Source organism: Lampetra planeri, unplaced genomic scaffold, assembly GCF_965212315.1.
Source record: "Lampetra planeri unplaced genomic scaffold, kcLamPlan1.2.h2 scaffold_1134, whole genome shotgun sequence".
NCBI lineage: Eukaryota > Metazoa > Chordata > Hyperoartia > Petromyzontiformes > Petromyzontidae > Lampetra > Lampetra planeri.
In genome coordinates, this window is record NW_027613845.1 from 17211 (window position 1) to 32981 (window position 15771).

Below are 15771 nucleotides of genomic sequence, written 5' to 3' on the forward strand. Positions count from 1 at the left end.
ATATGACGTCTCACGGGGAGTGCTCGTGTAGGTCGCGGCCGCCATCTTACGTGGGGTGGGGGGTGGTGGTTGGAGGAGGGGGTGGGTGGGGTGGATGGGAACCCCGCACCAAGATGTCAACGAGCGGATAAGACGTCATTCGGAGAGTGCTAGTGTTGGTCGTGGCCGCCATCTTACGGGGGGGGGGGGGGGTGGTTGTGGGTGGGTGAATGGGAACCCCGCACCAAGATGTCAACGGGCGGATATGACGTCTCACGGGGAGTGCTCGTGTAGGTCGCGGCCGCCATCTTACGTGGGGTGGGATGGTGGTTGGTGGAGGGGGTGGGTGGGGAACCTCGCATCAAGTTTGTCCACGGGCGGATATGACGTCACCCTGGGGTGCTCGTGAAGGTGGCGGCCGCCATCTTACGTAGGGGAGGCAACCCCACACCAAGATGGGGGGCGTCCCGGACACCACCACTTATGTAAGATGGCGGATTTTTTTAGTGTGCCGCGTTGTGATGACGTAAGGTGGGTGGGGGGGTGAGGAGGCGATGGAAGGTCGCGAGGGTCGTTTTTTATGCCATGCACGGAACGCGATTGGTAAGTGTACCAGTGGTAATAATAGTGGAGTGATCGTAGTGCAGTAGTAACATTACTCGTGTAGTAATATTACTCGTGTAGTAATATTACTACTGTAGTCATAATAGTGTAATACTAGTGTAGCAGTAGTAATAATGCTCGTGTAGTATTAATAGTGCAGTGATAATAGTGTAGTAATACGTGTAGTAATAGCTTTTTAAATTGTATATCGCATCATTCACGCGAATAGCATCCCACGACGCTGTAAATTATTAATTAATAATCTATATGGATATAAAAAAGGGAAATGTGTGATTATGTGTGTCTGTTCAAAATGTTTAGCGTACTTCCCGACATGCAACAAACTTGAAATTTGCCATGTGGGTACTTTCCAGACTGTACACCATACACAAATTATAAAAATACACTTTTGTATTTTTTTGGGGGGGGGGGGGGGGGGGCGCAATTATGAATTTATTTTGCATGGCAAATGAGCTGTGACGTCACCTCTGTCATGTGACCCGTGTGCGGAAGCGTCACGCAGTGTGCTTGCTGACGTCACGTAGCGTGCCTGTTGACGTCAGGAGGTCACGGGACAGACCCAGCAGGTGCCATGGGAACCCAAAAAAAACCTACATTTCGATTTAAAGCTTTCGTGACTGCAGGGATTCATCTTCTTGGTTCTTTCGGTAAAGTCACGTAGAAGGAAAATAATAAAATAATAAAAATAAAACATCAATGGGAGAGTGGTGATAGGAAGCTTAAAGTTTTGTGGAAACCCACCCCGTAGTGGAGTTTAAATTTCGATTTAAAGGTAGGAAGCTTAAAGTTTTGTGTAAATTTCGATTTAAAGCTTTAAATCGAAATTTAACCACTACGGGGTGGGTTTCCACAAAACTTTAAACTTCCTACCACCACTCTCCCATTGATGTTGTATTTTTATTATTTTCCTTCTACGTGACTTTACCGATAACACTGGTCGCGAAATCCCTACAAGTCCGTGTTAAATCGACTGATCAATGTTGCACTCCACTCTGTTGATCACAACGAAGCTCCATCCGTAACCCTAAAACATACGGTGTCAACCGATATGGTTTACCCGTATTCTTGTATAGGGGAAATTGAGCCAAAAAAATCTTTACTCTCTGGTTCTTTCGGTAAAGTCACGTAGGTATAAAATAAAATAAATATTTAAAATATTTTATTTTAGGTATAAAATAAAATAAATATTTAAAATATTTTATTTTAGGTATAAAATAAAATAAATATTTAAAATATTTTATTTTAGGTATAAAATAAAATAAATATTTAAAATATTTTATTTTAGGTATAAAATAAAATAAATATTTAAAATATTTTATTGTAGGTATAAAATAAAATACATATTTAAAATATTTTATTGTAGGTATAAAATAAAATAAATATTTAACATATTTTATTGTAGGTATAAAATAAAATACATATTTAACATATTTTATTGTAGGTATAAAATAAAATAAATATTTAACATATTTTATTGTAGGTATAAAATAAAATAAATATTTAACATATTTTATTGTAGGTATAAAATAAAATAAATATTTAACATATTTTATTGTAGGTATAAAATAAAATAAATATTTAAAATATTTTATTGTAGGTATAAAATAAATATTTAAAATATTTTATTGTGGGTATAAAATAAAGTAAATATTTTAAATATATTTTTTCTACCCACGTGACTTTACCGAAAGAACCAAAGAGTGTGGATTCCTGCAGTCACGAAAGCTTCGAATTTAAAACAAATCTAATTGTGTTTCTCCCTTGTGATGGGACTTTGTGGGATGAACGTTGAGATTGATAAGGAACACCGGGTGACCAATAAGATCTGATTTGGTCTGTAATCGGGTAGGGCACTGATAAGGGGTTGACAGGTTTGCTAGAACACCTGCGCTGTTTAGTGGTGGTCCATCAACCCTGTTACTAAAACCCAGGACGTGAAATCCCTGCTTGCTTCGATTCGCGGATTTGGTGAGGCCGGGCGGATTTAAGCGCTATTTGGTGGTGAGGACACAGCCTTGCAAATTGAAACCTTAAATGCTTGAAACAGGGCACAAGACACCCCCCGCAAAAAGGATATTTCCTCCTTTATTCAAGCAGCTTGCGTGCATACATCACATATGTAATTCATCTGTAAATATATCTGCCAAAATGTGCATATAATATTGTAACGATATATCTAACACTGGTCAACACACTTTTTCTGGCATAAGGTATTCCAACGGTTTTAAGGTAATTTTGGGGTGCCGATTCCAAATCTGGCATCAGTTTTTGTCCGTCACATCAGGTTTTTGAGATATCAAAGATGTCAAATATTGCATTTTCAGCAAAAACTGCAGAAGAAAAATATTAAATAAATGTGGATATCTACATAAAATTATATTGTAAACACACTATCCTAAAAATACAGCACCATATTTTAACACTAAAGCAGTCACTGACTCGCAACAACTTGCAATCATAAGTGACAGAGTTAATTTCGAGTAAAATCAATGAAAATGGGGTATGCCGATAGCATAAAAATGAGATGTGATAGAGCAAATCTGAGATCAGATTTGGAATCAGCACCCTGAAATTAATTCTAGATTTGAAGATTTCGTGACTGCAAGGATTCATACTCATAGTTCTTTCGAAAGAATTAAGACCCTGAAATTAGTCTAAAACAGCTGCAAAAGTCCAGGCCAGAAAAAAAAGTTTTTGTTGTTGTTGACCAGTGTAATGTTATATAAATGCATAGATTAACTGTTCGCATTTGTGTTCACGATCAGATCCCAAGAGCATCGTGGGTGGCTGGGTGACGACTTTGGCCTGGCTATCAGGGCCTACTTAGCAGCCGGCGGTCTCAAATGTTTAAAGCCACCGGCTCCAAAAGTCACAAACTCGCAGGTCGTGGCAAGACCTCACTCCCCAACAAGCCGGATTCGGCAAGAGATATTGGAGGGTACATCTTGAGCCCCACCGATTGCCAGAGGTCGCAAACGGGTTTTGATTCCTTACCCGTACCCGGCCGCACCAGGGTCGCAAATGGGTACCCGTACCCGGCCGTACCCGTACCCTACCCGTACCCGGCCCGGTATCAGGTAGGGTACGGGTATCGGGTACCTGATTGCGACCTCTGGGATGAAGCCATGTTGCAGGTGCGGGTGGGTTGATTCTAGGAACTTTAAATGTGAGAAGAGACAAGACGTTGGGAAATGAGTGACAAACGGTGACTCACCAGTGACTCACGGCCTACCCGTACCCGTACCCGGCCGCACCAGGGTCGCAAACGGGTACCTGTACCTGGCCGGGTACGGGTAGCCGGGTATCGGGTAGGGTACGGGTATAGGGTACCCGGTTGCGACCTCTGCCGATTGCCTCCAGACCCCACTACCCAACCCCACCCCCCCCCCCCCCCCCCCAAATTGTATTTTTTTTATTTAAAAAAATGTATTTCAGAAAAATGGGATTTCTTTGATATTTGCCGGAAAAAATACACCGGACTTTTATTGTTGTTATTTTAAAAAAATGTTACGAATTTTTTTTCTCTTAGAATGTTACGGGAGGGGACCGGCCTTCCACTCATGACCCCTTCCCTGGGATGTTTCTCGACCCCACCGACACAATCGATTTAATCTCCCGGCTACTCGCTCTCGTTAAATGTTGTCGTGGGTTTTGCTCTCGAAGGCACAGCCGCTTAGTGCTGAACTCCGCAAAAAATAAGAATAGGTCCACAAGAGGGTTTCGCGGGTTTGATCGCGTGAATGTATAAATGTGTCGTTAAACCCGCCACCATCCGACACAGCCAACTAGTAAGGGTTGTCACGTAAACAGAACGTGGCCAATTCGTTACTAGTACAGCACTAGTGTGTAGTGTAGTGTATAGTGTAGTGTACTAGTACAGCACTAGTATGTAGTGTATAGTGTAGTGTATAGTGTAGTGTATAGTAGTGTATAATGTAGTGTATAGTAGTGTATAGTGTATTATATAGTGTAGTGTATAGTAGTGTAGTGTATAGTAGTGTAGTGTATAGTGTATACTAGTACAGCACTAGTGTATAGTGTAGTGTAGTGTGTAGTGTAGTGTATAGTGTAGTGTATAGTGTAGTGTATAGTGTAGTGTGGAGTGTATAGTGTAGTGTATAGTGTAGTGTATAGTGTAGTGTAGTGTGTTGTGTATAGTGTAGTGTATAGTGTAGTGTGTAGTGTAGTGTGTAGTGTATAGTGTAGTGTATAGTGTAGTGTAGTGTGTAGTGTATAGTGTAGTGTATAGTGTAGTGTAGTGTGTAGTGTAGTGTGTAGTGTAGTGTATAGTGTAGTGTATAGTGTAGTGTATAGTGTAGTGTGGAGTGTATAGTGTAGTGTATAGTGTAGTGTATAGTGTAGTGTATAGTTCAGTATACTAGTACAGCATCACCGGTTGTGTGTTGGAGAGCAAAGCCACAACATTGGATTAATGTTACAAAACAGATCAACGTTTTCGCCTTTGCTCTCCAACACACCGGGGTTGCTGTACTAGTGACGAACTGGCCACCTTCTGTTTACGTGACAACCCTCACTACTGATTGGCCGTGTCGGCCGGTGGCGCCCTCAGTTTGCTGTGGGCTCGTGTCCCGCATGTTTCATCAATCACTCGGTTCAGTGACGAACGGCAACGCAACCTTGCGCTCAAAAGGTTCCGTTCGTATTGGATCATCTCTGAGAGAGTTTTCGTGACCCCAAGTTACAGACGGATAGACGGACGGAGCTCATGCGTTCACATTTTGCAACCTTGATTGGAAAGTTGTTTTGATCCTCTTTGCGAGAGAAATTGTGTCGTCACGTTACAGAGAGACAGACGGGCAGACAGACACAGAGACAGACGGACAGACACCTAATGCGTGAACGCTTTCAACCCTTGGTTGGAAAGTTGTTTTGATCTTCTTTGCGAGAGAAATTGTGTCGTCACGTTACAGAGAGACAGACGGGCAGACAGACACAGAGACAGACGGACAGACACCTAATGCATGAACGCTTTCAACCCTTGGTTGGAAAGTTGTTTTGATCTTCTTTGCGAGAGAAATTGTGTCGTCACGTTAAAGAGAGACAGACGGGCAGACACAGAGACAGACGGACAGACAGACACAGAGACAGACGTCCAGATACGTAATGCGTGAACGCTTTCAACCCTTGGTTGGAAAACGTCGATCAAAACAGCGCACGGGAATTCCCTTTAAGATGTAGGAGGAGGCTTTCGCGACCAATATCAGCCATGATACAGTTGTTTTTTGGGTTAGAATAATGTAAATATTTCAATGTGTCTAGATTTGAAGTTTTCGTGACTGCAAGGATTCATACTCTTTGTTTTTTCCGGTAAAGTCACGTGGGTAGAAAATAAATAAATGAAAACAACTAAGACGGACGCTTGTGTTGCGCCCGAAACGTCGTGATTTAATTTAATTGTTTTCATTTGTTAATTTTTTTACCTACGTGACTTTACCGAAAAAACCAAAGGGTTTATAAATGTGTCGTTAAACCCGCCACCACCTGGCACAGCCAATTAGTACTAAGCTTTGTTCTCCCACACACAACTGGTGTGCTGTACTAGTGTAATGTGAGGATATATCCGGCTCAATGACGTATCACAACTCGTCACGATGATTGGCTCTGCCAGTCCTGGTCTATAGCCAATGGGGGGGAAGCCTAGGGGCGTAGCCCTGACGTGATGGAAAGGTGACAGCTGTAAGGATTGGTTCTGCTGGCTTTGGCCACAGCCAATGGGGAGATGAGTCAGGGGCATGGTCCCGGGAGCTGGCAAGGGAGCCTGGAATATTCCATGGAGGCTAAACAGGATTGGTGGAAACGTACCACGTGACCCGGGTATTAAATAGGGGTGGAGACGAACGACACGTGGTCAGAACGGGAACGAACAGAGGAAGGGGGCCACGCGGGAGCGGGGCTCCGGGTTGCCACGTGGTCCAGGCTGCCACGTGGTCCAGGCTGCCACGTGGCAGTGTGTGTCTCTCTGTCTATCTGTCCCTCTCACGCTGCCTTTCAGCAGCGTGAAGGAAAAGCTGTAATACAAGTTGAATAAAAGACGGATTCCAGAAGTCGCCTCAACGACCTTTATTACACTACTAACGAATTGGCCACTTTCTTTTCAAGTGACAAACCTTACTAGTTGTCTGTGTCGGGTGGCGGTGGGCTTAACGACACATTTATATATTTTCGCGATTCTAACCCAACAAAAAACCGACATTACGGGAATTCCCTTCTCCGTGTCAGGTGTCCGTGTCGTCCGCGGCTCGGCTCCTTTGAATGCGCAAGAAAATCTCTTCGAACAGCGCCTTGTACTCCGGCTGGTGCTGGCTCAGCCGGCGCTGGAGTTTGACGCCTCCGCCGCCACCGCCGTCACCGCCACCGTCACCACCACCGTCACCCTCCGCCGACGTCTGCACGGCGGCGTTGGCGCTGCGCCCCGCCCTGAGCGCGGCGACGAAGCTGGGGCGCCGGTGGCGCGCGAGCAGCTCGTCGTGTCGCTCCAGCAGCGCGTGGTAGCGCTCGTCCACCTCGCTCAGGATGCTCATGCCGCCCAGGCCCAAGCCCAGGCCGCCCCTCGGCGTGCGCCCGCCGTCCCCTCCGATGGCGTCGAGCGCCGTCTCGCTGCTGCTCTTCCGCACGCCCAGCCCCGGCGACGCGTCCCCCCCGCCGTCGCCGGTTCCGCCCGGCGTCGACGCGGCCCCACGCCGGACGCCGCCGTCGTCGCCGTCGTCGCTTTCGGGCACGTGCTTGGCGGCCGCGACCAGGAGGTCGGAGTCGCGCGTCGGCGAGGGCCGCCTCCTCCTCCTCCCCCCGCCGGAGGCGGCGGCGGCGCCGTCGCTCCGGTCGCCGGAGAAGGAGGAGGAGGCCCTCCCCCGCAGCTCCCGCAGCTCGGCCTCGAGCGCGGCGGCGCCGTCGCGGGCGGCCGCCAGCTCGTCGGCGAGCGCCGCGAGGGCCGCGCCGCGGTCGTGGGCCGCCGACTCGAGCGTCGCCTCGGCCGCGAGGCGACGGCGGCGCTCGAGGGCCAGCTCGGAGGCCAAGTCTCGGGGTCGCGGCGGTGGCGGTGACGGTGACGGTAGGAGGTGGTGGTGGTGGTCGTGGTGGCGGTGGTGCCGAGGCGACACGGAGCGGTCCGGTAGCGCCCCGCACGACGCGCTCCTGCGAACGAACGGCGCACGTCGGTTAAACCGGGAACCGTCGACGATATGCGAGACGCATTATTTTTCGATTTAAAGCTTCTTTCGTGACTGCAGGGATTCATCTTCTTGGTTCTTTCGGTAAAGTCACGTAGAAGGGAAGTAATAAAATAATAAAAACAAATTTTTTAAAATTATTTTATTACTTCCCTTCTACGTGACTTTACCGAAAGAACCAAGAAGACGCATTATTGTTGTTGTTGTTGCTGTATGGGTGGGTGTGGAACTTCTCTCGCACCGTACGTCACCCACCACGCCAATCGGAGGTGCGGGGGAAGGACAACAAACACCAACAGCAGTTCTAAACAGAGGAGTATGTCAGCCTAGGAACGAGTTGCTATTACGATTATATATTACTCACGTTCAGCCAGAAGAGCCCTCACCAAGTGCTCAACGTCTCCCTTTGGTGTGACGCGTGGTGCGCAGTGCATTCTGGGTGAGTTTGCGTCACTTCCGAGTGCGCAGGCGGTGCAACTGCCCCATAGGTGGAGGTGGGGGGGGGGTAGAAATTGTAGTCGCCCCCCGCCCCCCACGTCTTTCCTTACACCACGACCCTCGGCCAATCACACGCTGCGCCACTCCCGCCAAGTCACGTGACACGTCACAAGCAGAGGGAGATTGTGGGGGGGGTCCCGTCGGTCCCGTCGGTCCCGTCGCTACCCCCCCCCACAACCGCCCCCCCCCCACCCACAAGCACGCGGCTCACCTGCGTGGCGAGCATGACCCCCTGGGGGTCGACGTGAGGTCCCGCGGGTCACGGGGGTGCACCTTGGCCGGGTGGGCCCTCCTTCCCCGCGCCACCGACAGCTCCTCCAGCCGCTGCTGCTGCAGCTGCTCCACCTGGTCCTGGAGGTCCTGGACGGTAGCCGTGAGCCTGATGGCACAGGGCAGCGATGGGCGTGGGAGCGTGGGTGTTTGTCTGTCCTCTCCGGGTACACAGGAGGTCGTGTGTAATGATATTTATTTTTGGTCGTTTGGATCTCGGTCGGTTGGGATTCTTGAAGCGGCTAGAGTCCTCTCGTCCTCTGGCTTGAGATGGCTGCCACCTATGGGTCAGATGATTGCCTGCCACCATTAAGCAATTGGTAATTAAATATAATTTATTTTTTCCTAAAAAGTGTAAGCAAGCAAGCAAGTGAACTTAATATAAAGGATTTAAAAACATGAACAAGAAACATCTTCAAGTGACTACACGCAAACAGACGATGCCTTTCGCAAGTAATCAAGCTCAGCATCGACCACACACGCTGCTTGTGAAGAACATGCACACAACCACGTGGCACTGATGACACTGGTCAACACACTTTTCTGGCATGAGGTATTCCAACGGTTTTAAGGTAATTTTTGGGGTGCCGATTCGAAATGTGGCATCAGGTTTTTGAGATGTCAAATATTGCATTTTCAATAAAAACTGCCGAAGAAAAATATTAAATGAATGTGGATATCTACATAAAATGATATTATTATAAACACACTATCCTAAAAACACAGCACCGTATTTTAACACGAAAGCAGTCACTGACTCGCAACAACTTGCAATCATAAGTGACAGAGTTACTTTCGGGTAAAATCAATGAAAATGGGGTATGCCGATAGCATAACAATGAGATGTGATGGAGCAAATCTGAGATCAGATTTGGAATCAGCACCTTGAAATTAGTCTAGAACAGCTGCAAAAGTCCAGGCCAGAAAAAAATGTTTTTAAATCCTTTATATTTTATGTTCGCTTGCTTGCTTGCGCGCTTAGGACCGTGCAAATCTTTCGGTCGTTTTTTAACCCACTCTCCGTGATCCAATCGAGCTGACATTTTGCACACAGACTCGTTGTGCGTGACAATTTTATTTTCGTGAAAATGTTTTTCCAAAATGTTACACTTTTTAGAAACAAAAAAAATTCTATTTAATTACCAATTGCTTAATGGTGGCAGGCAATCATCTGACCCATAGGTGGCAGCCATCTCAAGCCAGAGGACGAGAGGACTCTAGCCGCCACGCATATAAAGGATTTATAGTGAAAAACTTTTTTTTACGGGTTAATTTTTGTTGTTGTTGACCAGTGTAATAATCGACTTGCATCGTCTTTGACACTGACTGTCCTACACCAGAGACACAGCAGCCTTGTTCATCACCCTCTCTCCCCACCAGCGTCAGACCAGAGAACAGCGCCAACAGGCGAACAGGACAAGAGCAATGCTACTCGTAGCAGAGCATTCACAGCTCGCGTTGAGCAGCTACAACCATGGTGGTGGTGACGAGGGACGATATCGTGGGACCCTTTCTCATGGCAGTATCACAGTATCATGAAAAATAACACATTGTCCTGCGGAGGGAGCTGGTAGGAACGTTGGGTTGCTCGGTCAATGGCCAGGGTCAACGGCGGCGTGGTGTATTCCGCAAATATGGCCGACTGTGAGGGCGGGCACAAGCCGGCGTGAGTAGGTTAAACGTTGAGTTTTATAAGGGCACCACGGGGTGACCAGCCCCTCCCCACCCAGCCCCACCCCTCCCACCCCCCACCCAGCCCCACCCTCCCCACCCTCCCCACCCAGCCCCTCCCCACCCAGCCCCACCCCTCTCACCCCCCACCCTCCCCATCCAGCTCCTCCCCACCCTCCCCTCCCCTCCCCACCCAGCCCCGCCCTTCACGACGGACGGACACAATAATCCCCTGTGGGCTGGTGTAACCAGGAGGTTCCTACCAGTAAAAACAGCTTTTACCCCTTTCTGCCGACAGAAACAGGAGTTGTGTTCAGACGCATGAACGAATCAACGCACGTCCAAACGAACGAGCGTTGTTAGCGAGCACCTATTAAGCACCCCCCCACCCACCCACCACCCCTCCCCCCCACCACGACCCCTCCCCCCCACCCCTCCCCCCCCTCCCCCCCACCACCACCCCTCCCCCCCCACCACGACCCCACCACCCCTCCCCCCCACCCCTCCCCCCCCCACCCCACTCCCCCCCCACCCCCACCCCTCCCCCCCACCCCTCCCCCCACCCCCCCTCCCCCCACTCCCCCTACCCCACCCCTCCCCCCCACCCCTCCCCCCACCCCCCCCTCCCCCACCCCCCCCCCTCCCCCCCCACCCCCCTCCCCCCACCCCAGCACCTCTCCACGCGGTGCTGACCGGCCCTTGTTCTCGAGCACCAGCCGCTGGTTGTCCGTCTCGAGGTCACGTGACGCGTTGTCCAGCTGCTCGTACATGCGCGCGTGCTGCTCGTTCACCTGGCGCAGCAGCTCCGCCTGCCGACTCTGGTACTGGGACGGGGGAGGGGGGAGGGGAGGGGGGAGGGGGTGGGGGGAGGGGGGAGGGGGGTGGGGGAGGGGGGAGGGGGGTGGGGGGGGACACGGACGTTTTCGCCAGAAATTACAACCATCTTCATCAGGCGACACAGACAGATTTGTGGAGAAATCCTTCTCCTGTTTTGGTCTTAAATTAAAGTCCTCGAGTCCGTGAGCCTGTGAGTCCGTGACTCCGTGAGCCTGCGAGTCCGTGAGCCTTCGAGTCCGTGACTACGTGAGTCCGTGACTCCGTGAGTCTGTGACTCCGTGAGTCCGTGAGCCTGTGAGCCTGTGAGTCTGTGAGGAGTCCGTGACTCCGTGAGTCTGTGAGTCCGTGAGCCTGTGAGTCCGTGAGCCTGTGAGTCCGTGAGCCTGTGAGTCCGTGAGTCCGTGAGTCCGTGAGCCTGTGAGTCCGTGAGCCTGTGAGTCCGTGAGTCCGTGAGTCCGTGACTCCGTGAGCCTGTGAGTCCATGAGCAGTCTGTGACTCCGTGAGCCTGTGAGTCCGTGAGCCTGTGAGTCCGTGAGTCCGTGACTCCGTGAGCCTGTGAGTCCGTGAGCAGTCTGTGACTCCGTGAGCCTGTGAGTCCGTGAGCCTGTGAGTCCGTGAGTCCGTGACTCCGTGAGCCTGTGAGTCCGTGAGCAGTCTGTGACTCCGTGAGTCTGTGACTCCGTGACTCCGTGAGCCTGTGAGTTTGTGAGTCCGTGAGGAGTCTGAGAGTCCGTGAGTCCGTGACTCCGTGAGCCTGTGAGTCTGTGAGCCCGTGACTCCGTGACTCCGTGACTCCGTGAGTCCGTGACCAGTCCGCGAGTCCGTGAGTCCACGGTGCGCGTGCCCTACCTCGAGTTCCTGCGCCTGCTCCTGGTTTGCTGCGTACAGCTGCTGCAGCGTCTCCTCCAGCTCCGTGTTCCGCTCCAGCAGCGTCTTCCCCAGCTCGGCCGCCAGCTGCAAGTCTGCGTGGAGGGGCGGCAGCGACAACCATTGGCCGCTACGTACGGCGCGAAAGAAGTTCGACGCGCTCGCGCACGTGCAGACGGTTCGCACGCGCGCTCCGCGGTTCTTTCGTCGGTAGAAAAATAACAGATCGCGACGTTTCGATCGCGAACGCGAGCAATCGTCGTCCCGATTTAAAGCTTTGGTGACTGAAGGGATTCATCTTCTTGGTTCTTTCGGTAAAGTCACGTAGAAGGGAAATAATAAAATAATAAAAATAAACCAATAAAATAATTTTAAAGCTTTCGTGACTGCAGGGATTCATCTTCTTGGTTCTTTCGGTAAAGTCACGTAGAAGGGAAGTAATAAAATAAAACATAATAAAATAATTCTCACGACGTTTCGGCCACAACGCAAGCAGCCGTCCTCCCCGACAGACCTGTTCTTCACCTGAGGACGGCTGCTTGCGTTGTGGCCGAAACGTCGTGAGAATTAATTTATAATGTTTTATTTTATTATTTCCATTCTACGTGACTTTACCGAAAAAAACAAGAAGATGAACCCCCTACCTCACTATGAGACCTCCTTTACCAGTGGCAAAATATAGTAGTAGGTTTTTACCCTTTAAACTGGTACACAACTGACACCTTTATACAAGGCATCATGTTTGCAATAACCACAACACAAGCAGTCAAAATGCAATCAACTTTAAGGACAGTGCATATCATTATCAGAGTTGTTTCTTTTTGTATGCATTTTGACTGCTTGTGTTGTGGTTATTGCAAACATGATGCCTTGTATAAAGGTATCAGCTTTTGTACCAGTTGAAAGGGTAAAAACCTATTACTAAACCCCCTACCTCCTCGCGGTGCTGGACGGGGAACACTGTCGTGGACAGTGCTGTGGGGTGGAGGGCCAATGCCCATTGGCCTCTCCCCTCATGGCGTCTGTGACCACCACAGTGGCTAAGCGGGGGCTCTGGACGGGTGCGAGGGGCTGGTAACCCCACCACCTTCAATTCATTACCACGAAACTACGACTTAAAAATAAATATGTAACTTATAAGCTTGTGCCGGAGGCCCCGGGGGGACAGGCGTCTATGACGTCTCCTGGCCAAACCCCATTTGGCTTAGCCAGGAGATTGAATCTTCACCCTCGGGGCTCCTCCAGAAACAACGAAAAGCCATTACGAATGGCCACGTGGAATGTTCGAACGCTCACTGCGGAGGAGAGGCTGCCACTCCTTTGTCGGAAGCTGGACCGGTACCCGCCTGGATCTCTGTGGCATTCAGGAGGTCCGATGGACCGGTTCTGGCTCCTACCACCATGAGGGGTGGACAGTCCTCCACTCGGGGCAGGAGACTGCCAAACAACAGGGTGTGGCTCTTCTTCTGAACAAAAGAATGAAGGGGGCGTGGGAGCGTGAGGTGTGGGAAGCTGTAAGCCCCAGGATACTTTGGGCTCGCCTTCCCATCAACCGGAGGCGAGGAGTGGTGGTCGTGGTTACTTATGCCCCCACCGAAGATGAACATCCGTGGAGGGATGCAGGCAAAGACGATGAGTCAGATGCCTTCTATGACCTCCTGTCACAGGTGCTGGCTAAAGTGGCCACTCGGGACAGAGTCATCTTGTTGGGTGACTTCAATGCCCGAGTTGGTCATGATGCTAGCACCTGGTCTGGAGTGATTGGAAGGCATGGGCCAGATCAGCTCAATAACAACGGTAGGAGGCTGCTAGATCTTTGTGCAGCCCATGGGCTTGTAATTACCAACACGCTGTTCCGGCATCGGCGCATCCACACAACATCATGGCTGCATGCCGGGTACAAGCAAGAACATCTGCTGGACTACATAGTGACGGACTAGCGGATGCGAGCCCATGTCCTTGACACCAGGACTTACCGTGGAGCTGATCTGCCCTCTGACCATCGACTAGTCATCTGTAAGATGCGCCTGCCATTCTTCCACTTCGGTGGTGGGTGTACACCCAGGACCCCATTCCAACCTAAAGTGGCCTGGCCTCAGTTAGCTGATGAAAGTTGCAAGTGAGAATTTCATCATCGCTTGCGGCTGGGGTTGGCATCGTCCCCCACTCCTGATGTCGAGGGTAAATGGGCGAGGTTTAGGACTGTGACTCATGCAGCTGCAATGGATGCTTTGGGTACGCGGTCCAGACCTCCCCAGAGACCCTGGCTGACAGAGGAGGTGTTCAGGATAGTTGAGAAAAAGCGACAGGCCCACTCTCATCGGCTACAGCATCCCACGTCAGAGAATGAGGAGGCTTACCACAGCCTTCGCTCAGAGGTTCGGAGAGCCGTAAGGCGCTGCAAGGATGGGTGGTGGTCGCAGGTTGCTGAGGACATGGAGTCTGCCTCAGTGGCCCGCGATCACAAATCACTATTTAACTCCATCAAAAAAGTAACCTGCAGCGCCACACCTATTATCATCATTAGGGGGAAAAACGGTGATCCAATCTCCGACCCCCAGGAACAGGTTTGCAGATTTGCTGAGCATTTCTGTGAGGTCCTGAGGGAGGGAAAATCCCTCAGCCAAGAAAACATCATGGGGCAAAGTGGGGATAACCCTGCTCAGGCTGCAGTGCCTCAAATATTGGAATAGGTCACCCCCTGTGAGTGGCTGGCTGAGGTTCCATCTGTTGAGGAAGTACTGAAGGCGATCCAGAGTCTGAGACCAGGAAAGGCACCGGACAGAGATGATCTCCCAAGCGAAATACTGAGGGAGGGCGTTTGTGCACAGACTGCCCAATATGACATCATAACAAGTCTGGACCGCTGGACGGGTTCCGCAGGATTGGAAGGATGCCCTTATGGTCACCCTCTTTAAGAAGGGGGACCGCACAGACTGTAACAACTACAGGGGCATCTCACTCCTCAGTGTGCCGGGAAAGGTCCTGGCAAGGATTATTCAACATCGCCTTGCTAGGCACGCTGAGGAGAGGCTTGCGGAGCCCCAATGCGGTTTCAGGAAAGGGCGGTCCTGCACAGATGCCATATTTTCTGTCCGTCTGCTACAGTAGAGGTGTAGGGAATTTCAACAAGACCTACATCTCTGCTTTATTGACCTGGTCAAGACCTCATCAGTAGGCCTGAGCTCTGGGTTGTTCTTCGTGCTTTCGGAGTCCCTGACCCTCTGCTCACGATCATTAAGGACCTTCCTGATGGTGAGCGGGCCCGGGTTAAACTACGTGGCCAGGAGTCAGAGCCTTTCCCTGTACACCTTGGGGTGAGACAGGGATGTCCTCTGGCTCCCAAATTATTTAACATCTATTTTGACCACGTAGTTCGTGAAGCCTTTAATAGCTATACCGGGGGAATCTCCATTAGGTAGCTATAATGGGAGGCTGATCGACGCCCGGGTGCGATCAAGGGATGGCTCCCTATTGGTCAACCACGTTATGTATGCCGATGATTTGGTAATAGCTGCTCATTCAGAAGAGGAGTTGGAGACGCTGCTGCTGAGACTGGAGCGTGCCACTAAGAGGTGGGGCCTTGCCATCAGCCCCACCAAAACTAAACACCTGCCTGGGTATTTTGTACCATCGGACACTCCACCCCCACAACTCCCAATCGGTGATGTGCGTGTCAGTGTGCGTGTCAGTGTGTGTGTCAGTGTGTGTGTCAGTGTGTGTGTCAGTGTGAGTGTGTGTGAGTGTGAGTGCAGCAGGCAGTGTGAGTGTGTGTGAGTGCAGCAGGCAGTGTGAGTGTGTGTGAGTGTGTGTGAGTGCAGCAGGCAGTGTGAGTGT

The 15771-nt window shown here is 50.4% G+C and overlaps 1 protein-coding gene across 1 annotated transcript; it reads right to left on the minus strand.

The window, feature by feature from the left end:
• Window positions 1-4005: 4005 nt before the first annotated feature.
• On the minus strand, window positions 4006-12209 carry LOC144738708 (cerebellar degeneration-related protein 2-like; the record flags this gene model as incomplete). Its single annotated transcript, XM_078621700.1, is given in 5 exon segments — window positions 4006-7755; window positions 8500-8667; window positions 10904-10926; window positions 10928-11053; window positions 11917-12209. Coding segments are annotated over 5 exon segments (1526 nt in total), but the record flags the coding sequence as incomplete, so codon positions are not given.
• Window positions 12210-15771: the final 3562 nt, after the last annotated feature.